The following is a 25,517-nucleotide window of genomic DNA, read 5'->3' as shown; positions in this document are numbered from 1 at the left end:
ACCGGACAGCTGCCCACAACAAAGAATCATCCAGCCCCAAATATCAGGAGTGCTCAAGTTGAGAAACCCTGTTCTAGGGCATTCGTTTTACTTCCTTGGACCCCAGTAGTTCCTATTGGAGTAGCCTTGTTTAAGGAAGAAGGAAAAAACCAAGGCAGGCCAAGGGTCAGCACAAGGCAGGGCAGGCAGGGGTGGTGAGGTTCTACTCATCTTATCCTGACGGCTGTGAAGCTGGAGATACCTAAACCTCCGGTGACAGACAGGTCACACCAAGTGTGATTTCCTTTCTCTCCAAGGGCAGGTAGATAATGCTAACCTCACTTGCTTTCTTCTCTGGTAAATCTAACTGGCAAAGACGAAGATGAGCTGATACTGTCTTTGTAATTATTTGAAAGTAAGGAGTGAATATCTATCATTGTGCAAACTGGCAGTCTCTCAGCTCCATGGCAGGCCCTGTCCTCCAAGGGTTTTCACACGTGCTCACAGTGAAGCTTATGCTTGCTTTCCATGAGGCCAAAAAATCAGATGAACCGGTTTATGGGGCTTTCTTGTTCTGGCTTCAGAGTAGGATAGAGGTCCCCAGATACCCTGGGCTCTACTCAGACTGAATCAGGACTGAGAACAGTCCTAAGAAAGCCTGCTGCCTTACCTGTAGCCCACCAAACCCCAAACCTCCACACGTCCTGACTGAGAGGCAGGTGTGGTTCCTGAGGGGGGTGCAAGGGAGGGGCTGGTGTAAGACTCAGAATGATCTCAATTCTTGGGCTTCCCTGGTGGCGCGGTGGTTGAGAGTCCGCCTGCCGATGCAGGGGACACAGGTTTGTGCCCGGGTCCGGGAAGATCCCACATGCCGCGGAGCGGCTGGGCCCATGAGCCATGGCTGCTGAGCCTGCGCGTCCGGAACCTGTGCTCCGCAACAGGAGAGGCCACAACAGTGAGAGGCCCGCGTACCGCAAAAAAACAAAAAACAAAAAACAATGATCTCAATTCTTGATTACAAAACCTACATAGGGAATTTCAAAATGAGGAAAGCTTCTTGTTACCATCAGACTTACAGATTTCTTCTCCAAATCTGGAGTCTTTCTCTTCCCTTCCTAGGAAGGTCACCCTGGGGGAATTCTTTGACTTAAGTTTCAGTGAAATAAAGGTCCCTCCTTTCTTGTTAGACTCTAGTTATATATATACAGTTCCTTTTCCTCACTAATCAGAGACTCTCTTGTTCAGGAAAACAGAATTTCCTGAAGAGATGAGCCAAAGTCTTCTCCTTCCAGTTTTCTGCAAACATGCTCAATATTCTCTTTCGTGATTTCTGGAATGGCTTCTTCCTTTCTACGTCCAACAGAGAGCAGAACCCAGTAAAGTGCCTAACTCAGGAGGTTTGAGGCTTTTACTTGTTTAGTGGGAAAGGACTCTCTTCCATTCCCATCTGATAGGTCCTCGCTGGCTGTCCAGATTCTATCAGTTATTCAGAAGCAATCGAGGGAAAAGTCTTTCCTAGGAATAATGACTTTCAGACTTTCACATTCATTTAAGAAGGAAATAACTTTTCCCAGAGGCTAACTGCCTTTCCTAGCATTTTTCAGCACTGTTGCACAGTCCCAAGTAAGCCTGGGGTTCTCCACAGACCTGACTCATTTCTCTATTCTGACCATCCCCCGTGGAGTCAGCTAGGTCAAAGCACAGCCCACGTTTCTGTTTCACAGATTCATACCCTCTTCTCTACAGCAGATTCTGTGCTGAGAGCGTGATCCCATTGTAAAAAGACAAGAGTTGAAAACTTAAAGCGAACACTGTTTTTTTAATACTTACCTTCATCTCTGCTCTTTCTTATTAAAAAAAATTTGAATCTGAAAGCAGAGTCACACTGTATGCATCTGGTCTGCTGCTGGTGTGAGGGAAGATTAATCTATCGCTGGACTACTCCGCACATTAACCCAGGAACTCAACGCTCAGATCGTGAAAATGACTCAGTCCTCAGAATGGGTCCAAAAAGACCTTCCCTTGGCTCAGCCTCTAGGGAACTGTGACCTGACACACAGAGCTTTTCCCTTCTCATTGTTTTCACTTCCCATGAGCTCAGCATGAGCTAAGCCAGTACTGTGTTCCTCCCCTCCTGCCTCAAAACCTTTGCTGGGGGGAGGCAAAAACTCTTCCCAAAGCCCTTGACTTTACTAGGTGGACCTGTGGAACCAGGCTTCTGATTTGCACCCCCAGCTGGGGGAGGGTACACACGGGCACTCAACTTCACCACCCTCCTTCTCGCACTCATCTTCTCATCTTGCCTTGTCACCACCAGTTCCCTGCAGATACACACACTGGCCCCAGCTGCCATATCCACAGTGTCGGTGGTGGGAGGCTTCTTCTTAGAAAGCAGCAAAACAAGTCTGTTATCCCAAGCAACTAAGCGGCTACTGAACCCTGAGTGCTGCTGGGCTACACACTAGGATACAAATAAAATATGGGAATGTCCAATAATTTCTCAAAAGCTTTCAGCAGCGTCAAAATTCAGAATGTCTCTAGAAACCAAGGATTAAATGAAAAGGAAACAATCGCTTGTCCTCAAATCCAAACACTATATATGCCTGCCTGTGGATTCTTTTTTATATCCTAGGTCATATTTAATACAATTTTAACAGGCTTGTTTAGTTTGTTTTCTAGCTCACAGAAGATCAGAAGGAAGGGACAGACTGCTCAAGGCAGACTCAGTGACAGCAGTGAAAAGTAAAGCAGTGAGAAATAATACCTGATAGCAGGGCAATGGGGGAAAAGGCAGAAACTACATCCCCCCATGCATACATACACATACACATACATCCAACCCAACCAGTTCAGCAATTAGAGGCCCTAAACAAGGACTTCAATACAGAACTCAAACTGCATGGTAATTTAAGAACATTTAGTACAAAGCAGCCTCACCATAGTAGAGAACAGTATAATCTGTTTAGTAATGTTAACCTGCACTCATAAGAACTTACATACAATATAATGTTTAGGAAATTAGGCAAATAAAAGTTAAAATAATTCCATATAAACCAGAATCTAGTTTGATAAAACTACTTTGGTGCCTCAAGGGATAAGCTTCAATTTTCTAAAAAACTCATTTAGTTGGTTAGACAGTTGATTCTAAGTAACCCAGATCCAAGTAAATCAGATAAATGAAGCATGCCTGTAGCAGAGCCTCTCCTTTTGAGGGGCTTACAATGGAAGAGGGAAGAGAAGCCCACGTGGTGAAGCAGGAAAGGCCACCCAGCCACTGGATTAGTTGTATGCATTTCCCAGAGGATAACATGTGGGCTCATGGCTTTGAACCTTCTCTACCTACCCTTTCCTCACCCGGTGCCTCAAGAATCCCAAATACGATGACTTGTGTTGCTCCACATTGCACTGTAAGGGGGTCTCCGGCCAATGTCTCACCTTAGTGTGCTAAACATCCCCCAAGCTAGAGGGCCCTTCTGAAACAGCCATCTTTCTACATCTGGATCCTGCCTACAAATCTGTGATCTTTTTCGGGACCACGTGGCTCTGGCCTGGTGTCAACACCACCTTTCCATCCATGTTTTTAACAGAAAGAATCCTAACAGGCAGGGGCTCTGAGAGAACTAAGTAACTCTGATGGCAGAGTGTTACTGTGTAAGTAGGAACAATCACCACTGGTGATGGAAGTAAGGTATCCTTTCCAAATCTACTCCAGGCACCAAGAAGGAAGAAGCAAGCAAACAGGCCTCCAGCAGGGAAGCGAGGTGCTTTTAGGTTAAGTCTTGGGGTGAAAGGCTCAGGCAGTGAGAGCCAAGACCCAGCAGACAGCCCTGGGTTCCAAACCCAGACCTGGCAAATTTGCGCTTTTGAGTCAACTCCTCTCATCTTCCCGGCTGTTTTAATATAGACTCACAAAATCTCAGGACTGGAAATTCTGACTCAGGCAAAGAATCAAAATATTTTTGCAGTTAAGGCAGTGCTTCTCAAGCTCTCGTACGGGCAGAGAGCTTGTGCTCTTGAGGAGTCTAAGGTGTAGTCTTAAGCACTACTTGCTACAAGTGGAAAATTTCTCTTAAGTGTCATGTTTGGTCTTAATAATTCATGAGAATTTTTCATTTTGTCTCATAATACATCAATAATACATCAATAATTTTCCCTCGTAATCTGTGAAAAAATCCACACTTGAGCAAGATGAGCCCATGTTTATCTTATGGATTCTCATACCTCGATACGAAAAACAGGGCCCTCAACAAACATTCACTATTGTTACAAAATTGGTTAATCTGAAATCTCAAGAAATCATAAGAGAAGATTCTTAGAGTAAGAAATAAGGTTTGGACATTTCTTTCCATACCCTTAATTGGTTATAAACATTAAAACAGATTACAATAGAAAAATGTTCAAACCTGTTGCCCAGAAGTCCAAGAGACTGTCTAGTCTCCAAACTGTGTGCTATGGTGGTGACAGAAGTGAGAATAATGAAACCAGGGACAGAAGTTAAGATGTGCACTCAATCGGTCTCCAAGTTACAAGAAAAGAAATACACATATTAGACAGAAAAAGATTAAAAAACAAGGGTAAGACTTACTTTAAAATCTGCTAATTGTTGGTTGATGACATCCACCTCGGTCCCCACTACCCACTGGAGCGCTTCCCCCTCCTCTGCCGCTGTGGTCATGTCATTGAGTGCTTTCAGCTTCCGATAGAAGTCCTCGACCCGGCCCAGGGTCAGCTCCAGCTGCTCCTGCCGAGCTTTACTCCTCTCCATCAGTTTGCCACACTGTTTGCTCAGGGCTTCTAGCTCCCTCTTGAGTCCTAACAAGTCCAGAGTCCCTTCTTCCTCCAGCATTTGTCGGCACTCTGCTTCAGAGGCTTCTATGTCGAACTTGAGGGCTTGGATTTTGTTAAGGAACAGCCGTACATCCTCGATCTGGGACTGGAGGCTATCAGTGTCTCTGCCGATAGCACCCATGCCATCGAGCTCATCGTCCAGGTCTGCCAGCTGAGAAAACATTTCTCGGACTCGGCAGTGAAACTGGCCAATGCCCTCCAGCTTGCTTTCCATTGCCATGCAACCACTGTTCACTCTTTGCTTCACTTCTAGGAACTCCTGCTGGGTGACCTCAGCTTGATGCAGAAGTTGGGAAGCATCAGATCCGTCCGGGGCATCTTCTACCAGGCCCCGAGTGAAGTTCCTCAGATAGTCCACCTGTGGCTCCAGGGTCTGCAGCACTTCCTGTTGGGCTCTTAGCTTCTCCAGGTTCTTGTTGCTGCAGGCTTGAGAGCCAAGAGCATCAAAGATCTCAAGTTGGTGTTTGGCCCCTTCAACTTTCTTTTCAATATTCTTAAAGCTTTCCTGGAACTCCTTGAGCCTCTGAGTCATTTCTTCAAGGGACCCTGTCTTGGCCTGTAGCTCTTCTGTAATGGAATCCATGTTCTGGTTGATCCCAGCCTTCTCATCCCGGATATCATCCTCATCTGTTTCTGAAGAGTTAATCAGAATGTCAGCAGCACTGTTCAGGATTTCTAGCAGGGAGCGGCGCTTTTCCACCTCACTCAGCATAGCCTTTGATCTCAGGAGATTGGACTCCAGCTGCACTGGATCCAGAGTGACCCGCAAGTCAGACATCTTGACCTTACAATCTTCTATCCATGGCACGAGATCCTCCACGTGCCACTGATATTTCTGAGCTTTCTGCAGACAGTCCTTGAGCCTGGACTGTCTGTCTGCAGTTTTTTTACTAAGCTCTTCCCAATGGCTTTTGAGCTCAAAGAGCTGGTTTTGTAAAGTTTTCTTCTCTTCTCCAGGAGGTACAGAAAGAAGCAGAGATTCTCCTTCTGCCACAATCACCTCATAGGAACCACTGTGTTGGTTAAGGTTCTTCTGAAACTCTTCATTGTCCTGTAGCTGAGACTGTAGCCGCTCTAATTTTGCAGAAATTGGGCGGTTTTTTGCTTGCTGGCTTTGTTTGTCATCCAACCAGGTTCTCAGCTCATCAAACATTTGCTGGAACTGCTGGGTGCTGGCAAGAGCTGCCTGGAGTCTGTTCATGCGATCAGCTGAAATGAGAAAATCAAATTTAAATCATCAAGTCTGAACATGGCATTTAAAATGTTTGCTGAGAGTACATGGTCTAATCTTAGGAAAAGGAAACTAATGCTAATTGAGGGTCTACCATAAAAGAAGCACACAGCGAGGCTCCTTCATTTACTATACTCTATTTAACCCTCACATCAACCTTGTAAGGTGATATGAGTAACAGAAGCAAACTTTTAACTTCTAAGCTGGTAAAAAGCCATAAATGTTTCTAGAAAAAGAGGCAACAAATTAATGACAAATTTTTTCTTGTATAAGGCCATCCTAAAAAGTCTAGAACATGTTCTAATTTTGTATATATGGTATATGTGTGTGTTCGTACACATATAGTATGAAGAAACTAAGTGAGTATCAGTGAAAGTATGCGTGTAAGTCCACCTATAAGTACCTCTATGAATCTCTACCTGCTGGCTAGATTTATATTAGTGTTCTTATCTCTTAGATTATGGTGTGTAAAGCTTCACATATTGCTAGTGCCCAATCAATGTGTAATGACCACGGCAGTCCTCACTGTAGGTGGACAAAGGGATAGAGTAACACTACTCTGAGTCCAAAAGCTACTTAAGGGTCGCCCTAGATTCTTGGGACCACTAATCCACTCCTCCTTTTGGCTTGCCACTAATAATGGCAGCAGTGTATTCCTCACCTGCAAGGTCTTCTAAACCTTGGAGAGGCAGGGCAACAGTCTCCAAACGCTTCTTCAGTTCATCCTTGAGGTACTGCTCTCCAATGAGCACTGAAAGTTCATCGCAGAGTGTCTGTGCCTCCTTAATCTTGTGGTCTAACTGCTCCACATCAGATCGAATCTCACTGGTCTCCTCCAACTGCTGCTTCACAGCCTCAGGTTGGGTGCTGATGGCTGACTGGCCACTCAGTCGCTGTCTGACTGCCTTCACTTTCTCTGACAAGTCCTGGAGCAGTTCCTGGTACTGGGTGCTTTTGACAATAGCTTGGTCAATTTGGCTGGAACGGGAATTAAGTTTGTCAGTCAGCTCAATCCACTTCTGATTGATGCTCTGGAGCTCCTTCTGTACTTGGCTGGTGGAAGGAGAGACATCTCCAGGGCCTGTTAGGATGCCCTGAGCTGCCTCGTTCAGCTGCTCATGCTGTTGCCTACGTGCTTCAAATTCCTTCAGCATAAACTGTAATAGAAATGACACCAAGATGTTTAGAGAGAAAAGACAGATCTAAAAACACTGTCAAAACAAAAACTGATTTTGGATTGTGCCAAGCAGTGCCAACTCCTTTTGAAAATAAACCAGAAAACTCCAAAGACCAGGCTACTAGGAAAATGCAGTATCACTTCTAACAGCTGCTTAATAAAAACCTGTTTTGAAAGGATCATTGATTGTGTCTATTTTATTTCTTTTCCTTATTTGTCCTATACCGTTTCAACATCAGTTACTAAGGTTGGCCTTGGTTGGGAAACCAAAGTTTGTTTACTGGATGGGCACTTGTCAGCTTTGCCAGGCAAAACCCAGGCCTCTGAATGGGGAGTTTGGAACCCTGGGTCCCAAAGTGAGCTATATTACTGGCTGGGCTTGCCATTTCAACTCTTAATGTCCTACTTTTCTTAGTTCCTTTCTCAAATTTCCACCAGCACATATAATCTGCACATTATAATATAGCACAACTAGATAAAAAGCTTCTTTAAAGCAAGTACCATTCCTTTTTATTTATTTCTATTCACTGTTTCACTCATCAAAGAAGTTGAGATTACAGGCTCTGTAGTTAGACACCTGGGTTCAAATCCTGACTCCATCACTCACTAAACTGTATAAACTTAGGCAAGTTTTTAAAAGTTCTCCAAATCTCAGCTTCCTTATCTGCAAAATGAGGATAGTAAAGTACTTACTTGGCTGTTGTTAGGAAAGTACTCAGCACTTACATTGCATAAAAATAAATACAACAGGACCTCAAGGACTAACAGATGTGCAAGTAATGAACTATAATAGAATGTAACAAAAGTTAAAATGATAGAATGCTGACGTGAACATGGAATTGTGAAAGCAAGAAGTAAAGGTGGTAAATTCCTCCGGGGATGACAAGAGCAGAAGAGGGAAATCAGGAAAGGCTTCACAGGTGACACAATAAAGAATATGTGAGTTCTCCAAGAGAACAGAGAGTAAGGCTGGTTCAGAGAAGGGCCTGGGATTAGCAAAGGCACAGAGATCCTGAGATCTATGAGTGCAGTGTGTTCAGGAAAGAACCCATTATCCGGTGTGGGAAGAAGCCCAGGTATATGGGGGAAGAGCTGGCAAGACAAACTGGGACCAGACTGTGAAAAGCCTCATGCACCACAGTGAGCAGGTATTTGAACTCTGTTCAATAGGCAGCCAAGAGCTACAGAAGCATTTTAATATATTCAGATATATGATTTAAGGGGATAACTTGATAATTGTGTAGAGGATAAACTAGACCAAGAGGCCCTTTAGCGGGCTGCTGCAATGGAACAGACCCAAGATCCAGCCTACCAGCATGTACAGTGGAGAAGAAGAGAAGCTTAGAACGGTGGTTCTCAAATTACGGTCTGGTGGCCCCTGGCAGTCCCTAAGCCCTTGCATGGGGTCAGTGAGGTAAAAACTATTTTCATAATAATACTAAGATGTTATTTGCCTTTTAAAATTCTTGTTCTCTCACAACATCCGATATCACAACAGATTGACTGCAGAAGCAGATATGAAAATCTGTGAGACTGTTCTATTAGTCAGCCATTTTTATTTTATTTCATTTCATTTCATTTATCGCTATGCCTTGCAGGTCTTAGTTCCCCGACCAGGGACTGAACCCGGGCTCTTGACAGTGAGAGCGCGGAGTCCTAACCAGTGGACCGCCAGGGAGTCCCAAGCCAGACATCATTAAAGAGATGTGCCAAAGATATAAAACAATGCCACTCTTATTCAATTTTTTACATTTGGGAAAATGTTATTTTTTCATAAAAATCTTATGTATGTTAGTGTTATGGTTGTATCATCATAATTTTAAAAATTAATTTATAAATACATACTTCAAAAATTCCTCAGTGTTTTAATACAGTTAATATTAATAGATATTAGTAGATAAACACAAGCTCTTTGGGATCCTCAATAATTTTTAAGAGTGTAAAGGGTTTTGGGATCAAAAAGTTTGAAAACCACTGGATGAGAAAAATACTTGTAAGTAGACTAAATAGGACTTGATAAATAACATGGATGCAGGGGCTAAAAGAAAGGGTTCTTTCAAAAACTACTCTTAGGGGACCTGGTGGGTGGTGAGAAGAAACAGAACAAGTTTAGGGAAGGCTACAGAACAACGAAAGGGTCTAGGCAGGATTTCACTGGAAATGACATCACTGGACCAACCTAAATTTCGCAAATGTTGGGTACTGAGATCTGATCAGCAGAAGATCTTTAAGTAAAGCTGGCAGATATAAGATACTGCATGAAGTAATGTGGATCACTACCACTGGGGATTGAAAATAAAATACGATGCTATCATTTAGTCAGAAGTTCCCTGTCTCCCATCTGCTCATCTTACTGCCTCGGTCAACGATATTAATAATATAGTTACTGACATTAATGATATTAACAATACTGTTTGCTATTTGACAGGCACCATGATAAAGACCTTACAAGCATCTCATTTAAAGTGAGGAAATGGAGACTCTGAGAAGTTAAATGACTTGTCCAGGGTCATGTAAATCTACCTGTTGAGAGCAGCATTCAGACCCAGGTTCAAGTGCCTCTGATTTCTTTGCTCGAAAGCTTTCAGCCATACTGCTCACCTGGACCTGCTGCTTCTGTGCATTCAGCATGTTGGGGTCAATAGACAGGGGCCCTAGCACCCCCATCATCAGCTCTTTCTCCATTAGCCAGGGCCGGAGTTGGGATTCTGCAGCCTGGAAGCAGGCCAGATGACTTGCGGATTCCTCCAGCTGCCTTTGCCGAGCCATTGTCACCTCAGTGGCCATTTCCCATCGGGAATCTGTAGAGAGGAAATGAGAGAATGTGTCCTTTTACCCTCATCAGCCACTAGCCTGGTCCCTAAATTACGTTCCTAATATACTACAGGAAATGACCCCTGGAGCATTATTTAATATTTTTTTAAGTTAAAAATAATCTGCATTTAATTTTAACTAAAGTAACAAACTGTTTTGTATCTTGACTGCGGTGGTGGCTATATGAAACTACACACGGGATAAAACTGCACAGAAGTACGTACATACATACACAACGCATGTAAAATACCTTATGCGACATATATATTATTTTATAACCTGTTTTTAAGCTTACTAATTATGAGCATCTTTCATGCCAATAATTTTTTTCATACCAATACACATTCACCTACATCATTTATAGTTCAATATTATGAGTGCAGCATAATTTAATTCCTTCACAGAATGTTTAGATTATTTCCCATTTTTCATTTTTATCATCAAGGCTCTTTGTCACAGCAGATTGTCAGTATGACTTGCCCAAGAAAGCCAATACTGATACTTTGAATGCAATCTCTAAATTTTTTCCACAATCAGGCTCATTCTCTAACCCTCCCTGCCCCTTCTTGCTTGCTTATGACAATTAACTAAAAATCACTCCTGTTTATCGGGTATGCCGAAAGCCTGTATTTACTTTGAAGACAAGGAATTTAGTGAATTTGTTAACACCCCAGTGATAACATACTGAGCTCCTCTTGCATTTTCTTCCAGTTTTCTGCTTCTTGTGAGTTGGGATATGTCATCAATAATCCAGACAGGGCTTCCTTTACATTTTGGACTTTTGGAGAATTCTGTTCCAATTCAGCCAGGAAGGCCTAGGAGAAAGAACATCATGAATGCCATGAGATTTCTGGACAGGAAACAAAGCTGTGAGTGTGGAGGAAATCACGGGAAGACGGGGCAGCAATTACAGGCTCGACTTCTGATTCTATCCATGATTGTTTCATGATTTTAAGATGCTTAACCTTTCTGCTTGAATATTTAATTAAAAGGAAAATCTAGATGGCAAGATTTGAATTTCTTTTATGTACAACACATCAGTAACCCAATAAGAAAACTGCTAATCCCTATAAACTAAAAGTGTCAGGAATTGATGATGATGATGATGACGATGATGACGATAATGGCGATGTTTATGCAGTTGTAGGATATGACATGCTAGGCCTCAACAGGAATACTAAAATTTTTGGCAAAAAATTTTTACCAGATTTTCTACATGGTCTTATTTCTTCTGACATTTTCCCTAGGCCTACATGTCAATCTTTAGAATGAACTGCAATCACAGCTGTTTAGATCCCTCCAAGAGTTGGAAAGGTGCTTTGATGGAATGATTTGGCTTATACCATCACATGGAAAATGAGATCCCATTCTCAATGAACTGATGCTTCTGAGAAGAGCTACTCTCCTTCTGCAAACAGATCTGGTTTTGTTTCTCAGTCTGATGTGTAACAACTTCTAATTTCACAGGTAAGAAAATTCTCTGGGAGAGTTTAGGCATACGAGTCATTTGAAAGTCAAACATGCTGCTCGTAACGACTGGGTGGTTGGCCATGTCTCACTCTCAGGCCCCCAGGCTCAGGTGGGTACACTGGTACAGCCGCCCCTTCCTCTTAGTGCTTGAGATGTAGCTAATGGGAACACAGTACCTTGTTAGATTCAGCTTGGGCTCTCACTGTCTCTGTCTTGGTTGGAGATGAAGAGGCCTCCATGCCTTTCAGGACTTCCTCTTTTAACTCCAGCCACTGCAGCACCAAGCCTGCCTCCTGCTGAACTTCCTGCATTCGGCTGAGGACAGCCTGAAGACTTTCCCGGCGTTCCCGAAGCACTTCCCCAAGTTTCTCATATTTCAGGTTTACATCTGACATATCACACTGGATCTCCGTCAGATCTAGCATCACAGAAACAGAGATCAGACTGGGAATAGCTCTCAACCATCCCCAGTGGTTCCTCACTAAATTATTCATCAGGATTAAGTATCTCTCCCACTCCTTCTAGTGAACTAGAGATGATCTTCCTGCTAAATCACATAAAAGTTCCTGTTTACATACAAAAAGCAAAAGAGCTCTCATTAATCTGATTTCTGATTTTGGCATTATACACTCAGATGTATAAATAAAATGCTAAGCAAACACGGGAGCAGCAAAAGTGAAGGGAGTGAAGGATTTGGGGCATTCTTCTACTTCCTCTTCTTTAAACTGCAGAGAAGAAAACCTAGCTGGGAGGCTGAGGGCTAGATTTAGACCACCTCTAATATAGCTTCTTTATAATTCAAAGATTTGCATATATTTTCTTCCAGGTCTTTCCTTATTGGTCTTATCTAGTGGTCCAGTTTATTTGCTTAGTAACTTTATTTCACTGGTTGCCAACCTATTTAGCCTCTAGCTAGCAACAAAGAGGCATCACAGGTGCTTCTCCCCAGACTTTTACCCTCACACCCATCCTGGCAGCAATCCTTCCACACATATGGAAACATACACAGATGCAAACATGAACACTGTCCTAACACACCCAATGAAGAGGCACTGTTGAAAATGGCATTCTCACCTTTGCAGGTGTGGTATCCGTTTACACTGCCTACAGAGCTTCCTACAGAGGGCAGTATGGAACCTGAGCAGAAGGACAGAGAGACAAACAAGGCAAGACAAATGTGTTAGGAATACATACAGGCACCGAATTTATTCTTTGGCACTCACTTTAAGCTCAGATATCAGGAAGTTAACACAGCACAAGACAACATACTCATGGAAAGAGACAAATCATTTTAGCTGCCGGGCAACAGTGTCACTTGGGAGTTTCAGCTCCTTAACCCTAACCCTAACCTTTTCTAGAGGAAATCCAAATTCTCTTCTTAAATCTCCAATTTGGATTCTTTGGACCTTGCCCTAATTTTGTGAAGCAAGTATTAGCAGAATGACTAAATCTTTAGACTGGCATTCGACATACTTAAGAACGAGGAGGATTTATAAAACAGCCAAAAAGGTTCAACTTTAACATCAGTGTTCTTCAACATAATAAAAATAAACAATAAGTACAATTAAGGACATAAAAAGCAGCATTCTTTTAGTAAAGACATTAAAATGAGCCTTTCCTATATTGTTTCAAAAGATCCCCTGTCTTTTTTTTTTCATGACTTTCTGCTCCCCTTCCCCCACCAGAAAACAGAAATTCTAAGCGTCAATAAATCTGGCTCATAAACATTCCCATAAATTCTGTTTAGGGTCTTTGGTTCTGTTTCTAATTACCACAATTTCACCTATATTCTCCCCAAGTTGATTCCTTGTGTTTCAGGAGTATCCCAAATAAGTAAAAACCAGATCATGTAATCACAAAGATTATAAAGAAATGTGAAGAATACTCATGACATAATGTAACATTCAAAGGGCAGAATAAGACTCTCACATGCACTGATTTCACTGTGGAAAAGGTCAAGTGCAAGGTTCTATATTAGACAATAATGACTGTAAAACTTTTAAATGTTAACATTATTGTAATTTCAATTTAAAAAATGGATCAAACCAAAAGATCATATTCCACTGCAGTCTGGTGATGACCAAAAAGAAACTGGACTAGTAATTTGGAGAAGACAGTCGTAGCCAAGACTGTCACTAACTCAGTACGTGAGCCCTAATCTATGGACAGACCTCGGTATCTTCTCTGTGATATGAAGATAATACTACCTATCTTGTCAGCTCTCATGGGGTTACTGGTGAGAAGTAGTGAGGTAGTGTATGTGAAAGCACTTTACGAAACCAAAAGAGCTCCACGACCGTAAGGAACTAGAACACGCGTGGGTTTTCAGAGATGGAAGAGAACTTTTTAAGAGCACTCAGGCTAGTGATCTTCAAACTGGTTTTCAAAGCACCCTGAGGAGGTGCTTTAGGGACTCTGTAAACGTTTGGTTTAATTTTAGTATTCAGAATATATTCCTAAGTACTTAGAAATGGCAGTAAAACATGCACATCTCAATTATGTTGAACACCACATTTTAACCCAGTAGATATAGCCAATTTATGCTGCTTTTTGGAGAGAATAGAGTAGCTCCTGCACCTCTGTGCATACATTTAAACTTCTTTCTGAGTGTCACTGATGGGAAAAGATGTAGTTCTTCATTAGCACTCTGTAATTTTCAAACCTACATGTGTCCACTCACATACAAAGAAAAACATCTACAGCACATATGAATTCCATTAAATAAAATGACAAAAAAGGCTGAGGTATATCTACTCAGAGCAGGCTCTCATCAGGGTAGAATTGTGTAGTAAGAGAATTCTTAACACTTCAGATTGTAAAGTGAACTTTTAAAAACATTTGTCATCATTTGCAACTATTTATCTGTGTGAAATGTATTTTCTAGATACAATGCAACCAAGGAAAAAATTGAGAAATAAATAATGAAGCTGTCATTCAAAAATTCTTTTTTCCAAATTTTCATATTCACTAATATAGCCTCAATATCTTTTTTTAAAAATTAATTTATTTTTGGCTGCATTGGGTCTTCGTTGCTGTGCATGGGCTTTCTCTAGTTGTGGCAAGCGTGCTTCTCATTGTGGTGGTTTCTCTTGTTGCAGAGCACAGGCTCTAGGTGCACGGGCTTCAGGAGTTGTGGCACGTGGGCTCTAAAGCGCAGGCTCAGCAGTTGTGGCGCATGGGCTTAGTTGCTCTGCGGCATGTGGGATCTTCCCGGACCAGGGCTCGAACCCTTTTCCCCTGCATTGGCAGGCAGATTCTTAACCACTGCGCCACCAGGGAAGTCCCGATAGCCTCAATATTCTCATTGATGAATTTCATAATAGATAAACGCTATAAATTCACTTATATTTTTATTTGTCTTACAGTTCTACATGAAATTTATTTTTAAAAAAGATTACAGTACTTTAAAAAGTTCAAACAACCACTGATCTAGTCCAGAAGTCAGAAAACTTTAGTGCACCAGCCAAATCTGTCCCTCCGCCTGTTTCTGTATGTGAAGTTTTACTGGAACACAGCCACGCCCATTCATTTATATATTGTTTACGACTGCTTTTGTGCTACAATGGCAGAGACATGAAGTGTGACAGAGACCATATGGCCCACAAGCCTAAAATATTTACTCTATGGCCCTTTATAGAAAAAGTTTGCTGGGTGATGTCACACACTAATAAGTCAATGAACTTAGAAATTTAAGTGTTAGAATATAAAAATCATCAATTCTCTGAAATGCTGTCACTTCTAGATAGTTCCAAGACATCTTTAAACTTTAGGATACAATAGGAAAGTAGCCATTCTCAGGAGGAATAAAGAAAGTAAACTTTGCCCTTACTATTTAAGTGACTATAGGAGTGCATTAACATAGTCTGGTAATAAAACCTAGGAGATCCCAATTGGCAACCAGCAAGTGACTGTGAGCTCAGAATGCTTTTTTTTTTTTTTTTTTTTTTTTTTTTTGCGGTACGCAGGCCTCTCACTGTTGTGGCCTCTCCCGCTGCGGAGCACAGGCTCCGGACATGCAGGCTCAGCGGCCACGGTCCACGGGCCCATCCTCCCAGACCGGGGCACGAACCCGTGACCCCTGCATCGGCAGGCGGACTCTCAACCACTGCGCCACCAGGGAAGCCCTCAGAATGCATTTTGTTTGCAAGACTTAATTTGTAGGCAGAGATAATTCATATAGTTGGGCACAACCTTTGTATGCACTTCTAAGAAGTGTGTCAGTTCCTGGTGTACCACTACTGACTCCTAAACACTTAGCCTCTCCCAAGATATCACGCTTATACCCTCCAGGGCTGACCCTAATTTAAAGTTAATGCATAGCCATCCATTCACATATTTAAAAGACAGAAATTCCTCAAGATGGAAAATCCTATTTTAATCCTTCTATGTTCATTTCACAGTTCTAAGTGGGCCAACTAGTCCCTTTACTTTTTCCCATCACAGGAAGGGGTTTTGCAAAATGGAAGCAATGTTACAAAGGAAATGGGAAAACAGATCAGGTTGAGGGGAAGACTGCTTCATGAAACATCCTTGGTTTTCATATCCAACCTTGATTCTAATGTTTATTCAATAAGCAGTCATCACCAAAGGGCAAAGGGAAGAATGATATTTATTCACTACATTTGCAAGAGCCCACACTCACCTGTCTTGGCTTGAGAATCAGGTGCTGTGATCTCCATGATGAGATTTTCTAAAGAAGTACCTTTGCAATTGATTTCTTCTACCAAAGTTCCCTTACTTGTCCAGTCATCTAGGAGACCCTGTTTAAAGAACAAATTAGCAAAATGTAATATCTGGAGGCTTTCTCCTCGTAAGGAGGGACACCTGTTCTACATACACTCCCTAAAGTTTTGATAAGCATTAAGCAATCGTCCTCATTTATTCAGCCATTTCCAGAACTTGGTTTAGCCAGCCAAGATGTGGGAGAATGATATCCTGGAATATTCAGGCCCTTCTCATTCATTCATTCATTCATTCATCAAGCAAATATTTTTTGAGCACTTACTATATAGGCCAGGCATTGTGCCAAACACTGGGGATACAAAATAGGCTTATGACACAGTTCCTAAAACCAAGAGCTCAGATTATCAATGGCATTATAATGTGATAATGCTATTACAGAAATATGCACAGCCACTAGACTCTGAGAGCACAAAAGGACACACATCTAACTCTGCCTGGAGAGAGGAAAGACTGGAGTTAAGGTAAGAGTTTGCCAGGTGGACAAAGGGAATACCATGCTTGTAAAGAATATAAAGGAAATGGTAAGTGGAGGGTAAAATGAGGAGCTAGGTATTGAGATGTAGAGAAACATACAGAATCATAAGCTACACTTTGCCTTTTCAAGGGAATTTTATATTGGGTTTGAAGTCAGAGCTCAAACCACCACAGAAAGTTGTTAGGAAACAATGGCATTTGCTCTAAGACAAAAGTATCTGGTCATGTTGTCTCTAAGCTGTGAACTGCCTGCTACAGAAGTAGAATTTTACTCTTTTCCAAGCTGGGACACCATCCTAGCCTTCAATCCCTTCCTCCATCCTGAATCTCCCTCACAATCTACTTAGTTTGCTTTTGACTTCAAGCTACAAAGCAGCGGCAGAGAATGACATCGAGCCATGAACATCTGGCAAGCTCATGCTGCCCAGCTTCAAGCTGAACCTTGCCAATTCAGAGTGTGTCAGTTCTTTTATTTGTCACTCTTGATTCCAAAGAGCCAGCAGTTCCCAAACTATGCACTGACTCACAGGATACTTTAAATTTTTGAGGGAAAAACAGTGACATCTGTTGGACACCATGTGAACAACTACTGTTAAGTTGTTGGGACCTGACCACTTAGTAAGTGAGGTTTTTCAGTTTTTTTGGGTGTTTTTTTGTTTGTTTGGTTTTTGCCTTGAGATGCCATGAAAAATGTCTTGAAACATAAAGGGAACCATGAACCAAGAAATCAGGGAACCTCTGTCCTAGGGAACTCCCCACGGCAAATGCTCCTGGCACTCTCTCTGTGAAAGCTCTTCTCTTTCATCTATTCAAGATAAATCCTGTTTTACTAAGAAAATAAGGACAAATGCAGGAGCGTTAGTTGGAGACTGGTTTCAACAAAAGTAAGAAACATGTTAGAGGTGCAAATAGAGCTGGATGACTATGAATCAAATATAGGAGAGAAGGGATTCTGCAACAGATGGAGAAAGGCTGATGTACCATGCAGGTACATTCCAACCATGTGATTGTAACTTTTCCTTTATTAGTTGAGGAGAAATTCTCTCCTCAATTTTCTGATCACATATCTGGTCACTTGCTCACATATAATTGTCTAATTCTCAAACATACAACAAGAGTGTAATCTTCTCAAGACTGGACTCTGACAACTGTCTTTTTTATGACCTGCCACAGCATGACAGGCATCCCCAAGACAGCTGAAACTTTATAGATACCATTCCCAGATTACTTTTTTGGTTTTGGCTTTTAAATAGGAGATGTTTTGGTGCTCAGTGCTTGGGTAGGGGTAGGCTGGACTCACGTGGAGAAAACGGAGGAACTGCTATTCTGATACACATGGATAATTTGGATTTCTCATACCATTTGCCCACCACAGGTGGAAATGAGTCCACACAAGATTCCAAACTGCTGTCCAGCCTGATTCCTGGAGAGACTTTGTTCACCTACCTTCAGGTGTTCAATCTGTTTTTCCAGCTCTTTAGTGCTCATGAAAGTCTCTGCAGGTGGAATACTCCCTTCAGTTTCCTTCAGCCATTTCTGGCAAGTCCTAACCAGCTTCCGGAATTCATCTAATTGCTGCTGGCAAGATGATGCATCTTCCTCTCTGTCAACAGAGACAACTTGTTACTTGCCAGACTAAGCTTGTAAAGAAGTCAACGTGAACTAAAACTATATCCATTCTAGGACTCCAGGCATCAGTTTCCTAACAGGGCCTTTCCTTCTCATAATCTTTTCCATGGCAGCTCTGGCTAAACAACCACATATAATGTAGGAGAGCATCAAACTAAGGGATCTGTTGCCCTTGTTTGGACATTTCTGGGGAAAGGAGTCTTCAATCTTACTCTAGGCTAAAGTGAAAATGAGAAAAACTAAAGGGAGCCTGCTATTTAGGTACTATGATACAATGGAAAGAATGCAGGCTTTGGATCTCAAGGCCAGCTCTGCTACTTTTTAGGTATTTGACTCTTTCAAGGCCCAATTCAAATGCTAATTCCTTTAACAAGGAAGATGCCAAAATTGAGGCTCAGAGAAGTTAGGCTAAGCATACCAATGAGTAAAATAAATCAAGGAGAAAGGAGAATTCAGTTTTGAAATTAAGTTTTGGAAATGGTCACATCTATTAGACTTCAAGCCAGAGATCCTGGCTCTTCATATAGCTACATAGCCCTCAGCTGAGGGCAAGAAAAACAAAGCCTTCGTGGCCTTTGTCCTGTCCCTTTCACCTGCACTAAATAATCGCTGCTTACAGTGGTGATTTGAGCAACTGCTTTCCCCTAGTCACTAAAGCCATCATCTGCTAAATCGAGATATTTATGGCTAAACCAAGAGAAGTCTTATCAAGCTTTTAAACCCACGTGAGGCTTTCTAATGGAGGAATTACGGCTTTCCAACTGTGAGCTAATAACCTGAAATCATCTACCTTTGTTGTATATTCCCATGTTTGCCTTAAAAGAAGAATCCAGAAACTCCTCCATAACAGCAACTTAAATGTGGTCAAAACAAGCAGTGTGAGTTCCAATATAATCCTTAATTATGTCTGGGAAGTCTCTTCCAATTTTTCTCATTATTTCAAATCCTGCCACAATCCAACTTGCTGCCCCAAATTTGTTCTGTTTGGTCCAGGTGACCTGGACTTTTGATTGTACTCAGGGGGAACTGAATCCCATTACTGAGAAGGAACTCACTATTTACTAACAGAAAGACCACTAAGCATTAAGTAGACTGAATAGCTTTGTCTGAAAGAGGCACTTTCCAATCTCCTACGGCTCAGTAGCAGAATTTTGATGCCATCTTTTCTGGTGAAGAAGGAAGGAGGAGAAAGTCATTTCATTCAAAAGCAAGAAAAAATTAGCTCCATGACACTGATCCATACATATGAAAACTCACCTTTCTTTAACTGTCTTCTGTAGCTCTGTGAAGTCCTTTTTGAGGTTCTGTACCCTGTCCTGGTGCTGGGACAGGTCCAGGGCAAAGCCACAGGAGCTCAGGTCAGTGACCAGGTACTCAAGAGTATCCAGGTTCTCCTGTTGGTCTTCCATTTCCAAATTGAGCTCCTGTCAAGGAAACAAGGAAATGTATTCAATCCTCTGGTCCTTGTAAATAATGACTCTAAAGAATGAAAGATATCTAGATTAAAGCTGGGGCATGTTCTCCCTTACTTGTAGAAAAAGAGGGAACAAGAAAAGAGGCATGGGGCTTCCCTGGTGGCACAGTGGTTGAGGGTCCGCCTGCCGATGCAGGGGACGCGGGTTCGTGCCCTGGTCCGGGAGGATCCCACATGCCGCGGAGCGGCTGGGCCCGTGAGCCATGGCCGCTGGGCCTGCGTGTCCGGAGCCTGTGCTCCGCGGCGAGAGAGGTCACAGCAGTGAGAGGCCCGCATATCGCAAAACACAAAACAAAACAAAAACAAAAACAAAAACAAAAAAAAAAAAAGAAAAGAGGCATGTTCACCGGGTCAACTGCTAGATCAAAACATTAAATATGTAGGATTTCTCCAATCCACCTGAGAGTGGCTGGAAATTACAAAGGAGTCTTGTCTCCTTTAAACAAATCTTTAAAGATTCCAGAGGCAGCATGAGAGAATAAAAAGAATGGAAGTTTCTGGAGTACAACAGACCTGAAAGTCAATCATGGCTTTGCCCTTGTGATCTTAAGCTATTGAACTTCTCTAAGCTTCTGCAGTCTGTCTCTTCTTTAAAACAGGTAAACACACTCTTCACTATTATTTAACACTGTATTGACAGTATTAGCCAATGCAATTAGGTAGGAGGAAACAATTTGTGGCATAAGAATTTGAAGAGGTACAACTATATTTGCAGATTACATGAAAGTATATTTGTAAAACCTCAGAGAATCAACAATACAACCAAATTGAACAATGAAGTAATCCAATAAGCAAGAATATAAAATCGACATATAAAAATCAAGAATAATATAATAGCAACACAAAACGTACAATTTTAGGAACAGTACAAAACCTTTATAAATAAAACTTTAAAAGACTTCTGAAAGACATGAAAGCAGACCTGGAAAAAAAGGAAAGATGTCCATAAAGCTATGTGCGTATGTGTATGTATGCATCTATGTGTGCATATATGCATGTGTGAATGAGTAAAGTCATGTGAGCCAAACAAATATACCAACTCTTTTCTCTAGGGCTGATAAAGTTGATTCTAATGTTCATATGGAAAAATAAATGTACAATTATAGCTATGAGAAATCCTGAAAAAGAAAAAAAGAGAAAATGAAAAAAGAAATAAGGGAGATTAGCCTTACCAGATAGTAAAACATACCAGAAACCTCTAAAATTAAAAATAGTATGCTATTCTTAATGAATAGAAAGACCAGTGAAATAGAATAGAAAATCAAGAAATAAACTTCAATACATAAGACATTTTGTATGTGATAAAGACAGATTCTCAAATCACTGGGGTAAAGACAGACTTTTCCAATAAATGATATTGGGAGTAACTATATAGAACTTTGAAAAAAGATGAACTTGTATTCATAGCTCACACTATACCTCACAATAAACTTAAATTGTTAAAGTATTCAAATGTAAAAGAAAAAAAAGAAAAGAAAAAAGGAAACCATTGGGTAAATTCCATCATAACCTGGGTGTGGCAAAAGGCTTTCAAACTATGACTAAAAATACAACTTCAATGAAAGAGTGATATCTCTGGTTTCAAGCTATACTACAAAGTTACAGTAATCACAACAGTACAGTACTGGCACAAAAACAGACATATACATCAATGGAATAGAACAGAAACCCCAGAATATAAATCTAAATGGATAAAGAAGATCTCTCTCTCTCTCTCTCTCTCTCTCTCTCTCTCTCTCACACACACACACACACACACACACACACACACACACACACACACACACACAATGGAATATTACTCAGCCATAAAAAAGCATGAAATCTTGCCATCTGTGACAACATGGATAGATCTAGAGTATATCATGCTAACTGAAATAAGTCAGAGAAAGACAAATACTGTTGATCTCATACTTGAAATCTCAAAAACAAAACAAATGAACGAACAAACAAACAAAAACAGACTCATAAATACAGAGAACAAACAGGTGGTTGTTAGAGGGAAGAAGGTTAGGAGAATGGGTGAAATGGGTGAAGGGAATTAAGAGGCGCAAACTTCCAGTTATAAAATAAATTTAAGTCATGGGGATGTAATATACAGCATAAGGAACATGGTCAATAACACTGTAATAACTCTGAATGGGGACAGATGGTTACTAGCCTTACCATGGTAATCATTTCATTATATATTTAAATGTTGAGTCACTATGTTGTACACCTGAAACTAACATAATATTGTAATGTCAACTATATTTCAGTTTAAAAAAAAGTGATAAAATCTATTGTGTAAAAATTAAAAAAAAAAAAAAAAAAAAACTTTTATATGGCCAAAAACACCATAAGCAAAGTCAAAAGGCAAAGGACAAACTGTGAGAAAATATTTCTAACATGTTATAAAGGCCTAATTTCCCTAATACAGAACTCTTGTTAAGTTGAAAGAAAAAAAAGATCAAACTCTTGGCAGATGATAGCAAAATACATAAACCAATGATTTACAAATAAATGTCTCTTAAATGTATAAAAATATATTCAACTTAGAGAAGAAATAAAACATTAAAACCACATTGAGATATGTTTTATTAATTAGATTAGCAAAAACTCAAATGCTTGACAATACATTCTATTGGTGAGGCTGCAGGGGAAATATATAGTACTGTCATACACTTCTGCTAGGGATGCAAAATGGAGAAATCCTTATGGAGGGAACTTGGCTATATCTAACAAAACCACACAACCGTTTACCCTCCGATGCAACAATTCCAGTCTAGGAATCACTCTGAAGATACACTTCCAATAATACAGGGAAAAAACACAGAATTATTCACTACAGTGTCATTTTTAATAGCACAATTTTGGAAACAACCAGAACAAGAGTCTGGTGGAATAAACTACGGTTCATCCTCAAAATGAATGTATAGTTTAAAAACAACAAAAAAAGAGGAGGATATCTACGAATTAAGTGATTTCTAAGACATATTAAATATAAAAGGAAAGTGCAAAAGATTATGTATTGTACCCCCTTTTGTGTAAGGAAGAATTGGAAATGGTGTGTTTATTTTGGAAAAAATAAATAGAAATAATAAATGTGAAATCCACTACCTGTGGGGGGTGAATGGGATAGAAGACACACGGAAGAGAGTGAGAGTATATCCTTATTCACTTTCCTACACCCTGACTATAACTTTTTGAAAAGTTTTGACTTTTGAGCTATCTTTTTTTTTTGAAATTTGAATTTTATTTTTTTATACAGCAGGTTCTTATTAGTTATCCATTTTATACATATTAGTGTATATATGTCAATCCCAATCTCCCAATTCATCACACCACCACCACACCCTGCCACTATCCCCCTGGTGTCCATACGTTTGTTCTCTATATCTGTGTTTCAATTTCTGCCCTGCAAACCGGTTCATCTGTACCATTTTTCTAGATTCCACATATATGTGTTAATATACGATATTCGTTTTTCTGTTTCTGACTTACTTCACTCTGTACAACAGTCTCTAGATCCACCCATGTCTCTACAAATGACCCAATTTTGTTCCTTTTTATGGCTGAGTAATATTCCATCGTATATATGTACCACATCTTCTTTATCCATTTGTCTGTCGATGGGCATTTAGGTTGCTTCCATGACCTGGCTACTGTAAATAGTGCTGCAATAAACATTGGGGTGCATGTGTCTTTTTGAATAATGGTTTTCTCTGGGTATATGCCCAGTAGTGGGACTGCTGGGTCATATGGTAATTTTATTTTTAGTTTTTTAAGGAACCTCCACACCGTTCTCCAGAATGGCTGTATCAATTTACATTCCTACCAACAGTGCAAGAGGGTTCCCTTTTCTCCACACCCTCTGCAGCATTTGTTGTTTGTAGATTTTCTGATGATGCCCATTCTAACTGGTATGAGGTGATACCTCATTGTAGTTTTGATTTGCATTTCTCTAATAATTAGTGATGTTGAGCAGCTTTTCATGTGCTTCTTGGCCATCTGTATGTCTTCTCTGGGGAGATTTAGGTCTTCTGCCCATTTTTGGATTGGGTTGTTTGTTTCCTTAATACTGAGCTGCGAGAGCTGTTTATGTATTTTGGAGATTAATCCTTTGTCCGTTGATTCATTTGCAAGTATTTTCTCCCATTCTGAGGGCTGTCTTTTCATCTTGTTTATGGTTTCCTTTGCTGTGCAAAAGCTCTGAAGTTTCATTAGGTCCCATTTGTTTATTTTTGTTTTTATTTCCATTCCTCTAGGAGGTGGGTCAAAAAGGATCTTGCTGTGATTTATGTCATAGAGTGTTCTTCCTATGTTTTCCTCTAAGAGTTTTATAGTGTCCAGTCTTACATTAAGTCTCTAATCCATTTTGAGTTTATTTTTGTGTATGGTGTTAGGGAGTGTTCTAATTTCATTCTTTTACATGTAGCTGTCCAGTTTTCCCAGCACCACTTATTGAAGAGGCTGTCTTTTCTCCATTGTATATCCTTGCCTCCTTTGTCATAGGTTAGTTGACCATAGGTGCATGGGTTTATCTATACTTTCTATCCTGTTCCACTGATCTGTATTTGTTTTTGTGCCAGTACCATATTGTCTTGATTACTGTAGCTTTGTATACAGTCTGAAGTCAGGAAGTCTGATTCCTCCAGCTCCATTTTTTCCCCTCAAGACTGTTTCCGCTATTTGGGGTCTTTTGTGTCTCCATACAAATTGTAAGATTTTTTTGGTCTAGTTCTGTAAAAAATGCCATTGGTAATTTGATAGAAATTGCACTGAATCTGTAGACTGCTTTGGGTAGTATGGTCATTTTCACAATATTGATTCTTCCAATCCAAGAACATGGTATATCTCTCCATCTGTTGGTATCATCTTTAATTTCTTTCATCAGTGTCTTATAGTTTTCTGCATACAGGTCTTTTGTCTCCCTAGGTAGGTTTATTCTTAGCTATTTTATGCTTTTTGTTGCAATGGTAAGTGGGAGTGTTTCCTTAATTTCTCTTTCAGATTTTTCATCATTAGTGTATAGGAATGCAAGAGATTTCTGTGCATTAATTTTGTATCCTGCTACTTTACCACATTCATTGATTAGCTCTAGTAGTTTTCTGGTGGCATCTTTAGGATTCTCTATGTATAGTATCATGTCATCTGCAAACAGTGACAGTTTTACTTCTTCTTTTCCAATTTGGATTCCGTTTATTTCTTTTTCTTCTCTGATTGCTGTGGCTAGGACTTCCAAAACTATGTTTAATAATAGTGGTGAGAGTAGACAGCCTTGTCTTGTTCCTGAACTTAGAGGAAATGCTTTCTGTTTTTCACCATTGAGAATGATGTTTGCTGTGGGTTTGTCATATATGGCCTTTATTATGTTGAGGTAGGTTCTTTCTATGTCCACTTTCTGGAGAGTTTTTATCATAAATGGGTGTTGAATATTGTTAAAAGCTTTTTCTGCATCTATTGAGATGATCATATGGTTCTTCTTCTTCAATTTGTTAATATGGTGTATCACATTGATTGATTTGCATATATTGAAGAATCCTTGCATCCCTGGGATAAATCCCACTTAATCATGGTGTATGATCCTTTTAATGTGTTGTTGGATTCTGTTTGCTAGTACTTTGTTGAGGAGTTTTGCATCTATTTTCATCGGTGATATTGGTCTGTAATTTTCTTTTTTTTGTAGTATCTTTGTC

The 25,517-nt window shown here is 40.5% G+C and overlaps 1 protein-coding gene across 20 annotated transcripts in view; it reads right to left on the bottom strand.

Moving 5' to 3' along the window:
- MACF1 (microtubule actin crosslinking factor 1) overlaps nucleotides 1-25,517 on the bottom strand; it is a 341,804-nt gene that overhangs the window by 78,418 nt on the left and 237,869 nt on the right. For 16 of the 20 annotated variants that reach the window (XM_067725581.1, XM_067725580.1, XM_067725586.1 and 13 more), the window contains 9 exons: nucleotides 19,623-19,789; nucleotides 18,183-18,339; nucleotides 16,162-16,279; nucleotides 12,594-12,656; nucleotides 11,696-11,937; nucleotides 10,735-10,864; nucleotides 9,837-10,036; nucleotides 6,720-7,215; nucleotides 4,565-6,036 (listed from right to left, as the gene is read on the bottom strand). In XM_067725581.1, the coding sequence (XP_067581682.1) occupies nucleotides 4,565-6,036; nucleotides 6,720-7,215; nucleotides 9,837-10,036; nucleotides 10,735-10,864; nucleotides 11,696-11,937; nucleotides 12,594-12,656; nucleotides 16,162-16,279; nucleotides 18,183-18,339; nucleotides 19,623-19,789 (3,045 nt within the window). The remainder of the gene's footprint in view (nucleotides 1-4,564; nucleotides 6,037-6,719; nucleotides 7,216-9,836; nucleotides 10,037-10,734; nucleotides 10,865-11,695; nucleotides 11,938-12,593; nucleotides 12,657-16,161; nucleotides 16,280-18,182; nucleotides 18,340-19,622; nucleotides 19,790-25,517) is intronic. The other 4 variants (XM_067725583.1, XM_067725594.1, XM_067725598.1 and 1 more) reach the window with 1 other exon arrangement.

This window comes from Pseudorca crassidens, chromosome 2, assembly GCF_039906515.1.
Source record: "Pseudorca crassidens isolate mPseCra1 chromosome 2, mPseCra1.hap1, whole genome shotgun sequence".
Taxonomy (NCBI): Eukaryota; Metazoa; Chordata; class Mammalia; order Artiodactyla; family Delphinidae; genus Pseudorca; species Pseudorca crassidens.
Note: the sequence above shows the minus strand (reverse complement) of the source record. Positions and strands in the feature narration are given on the sequence as shown.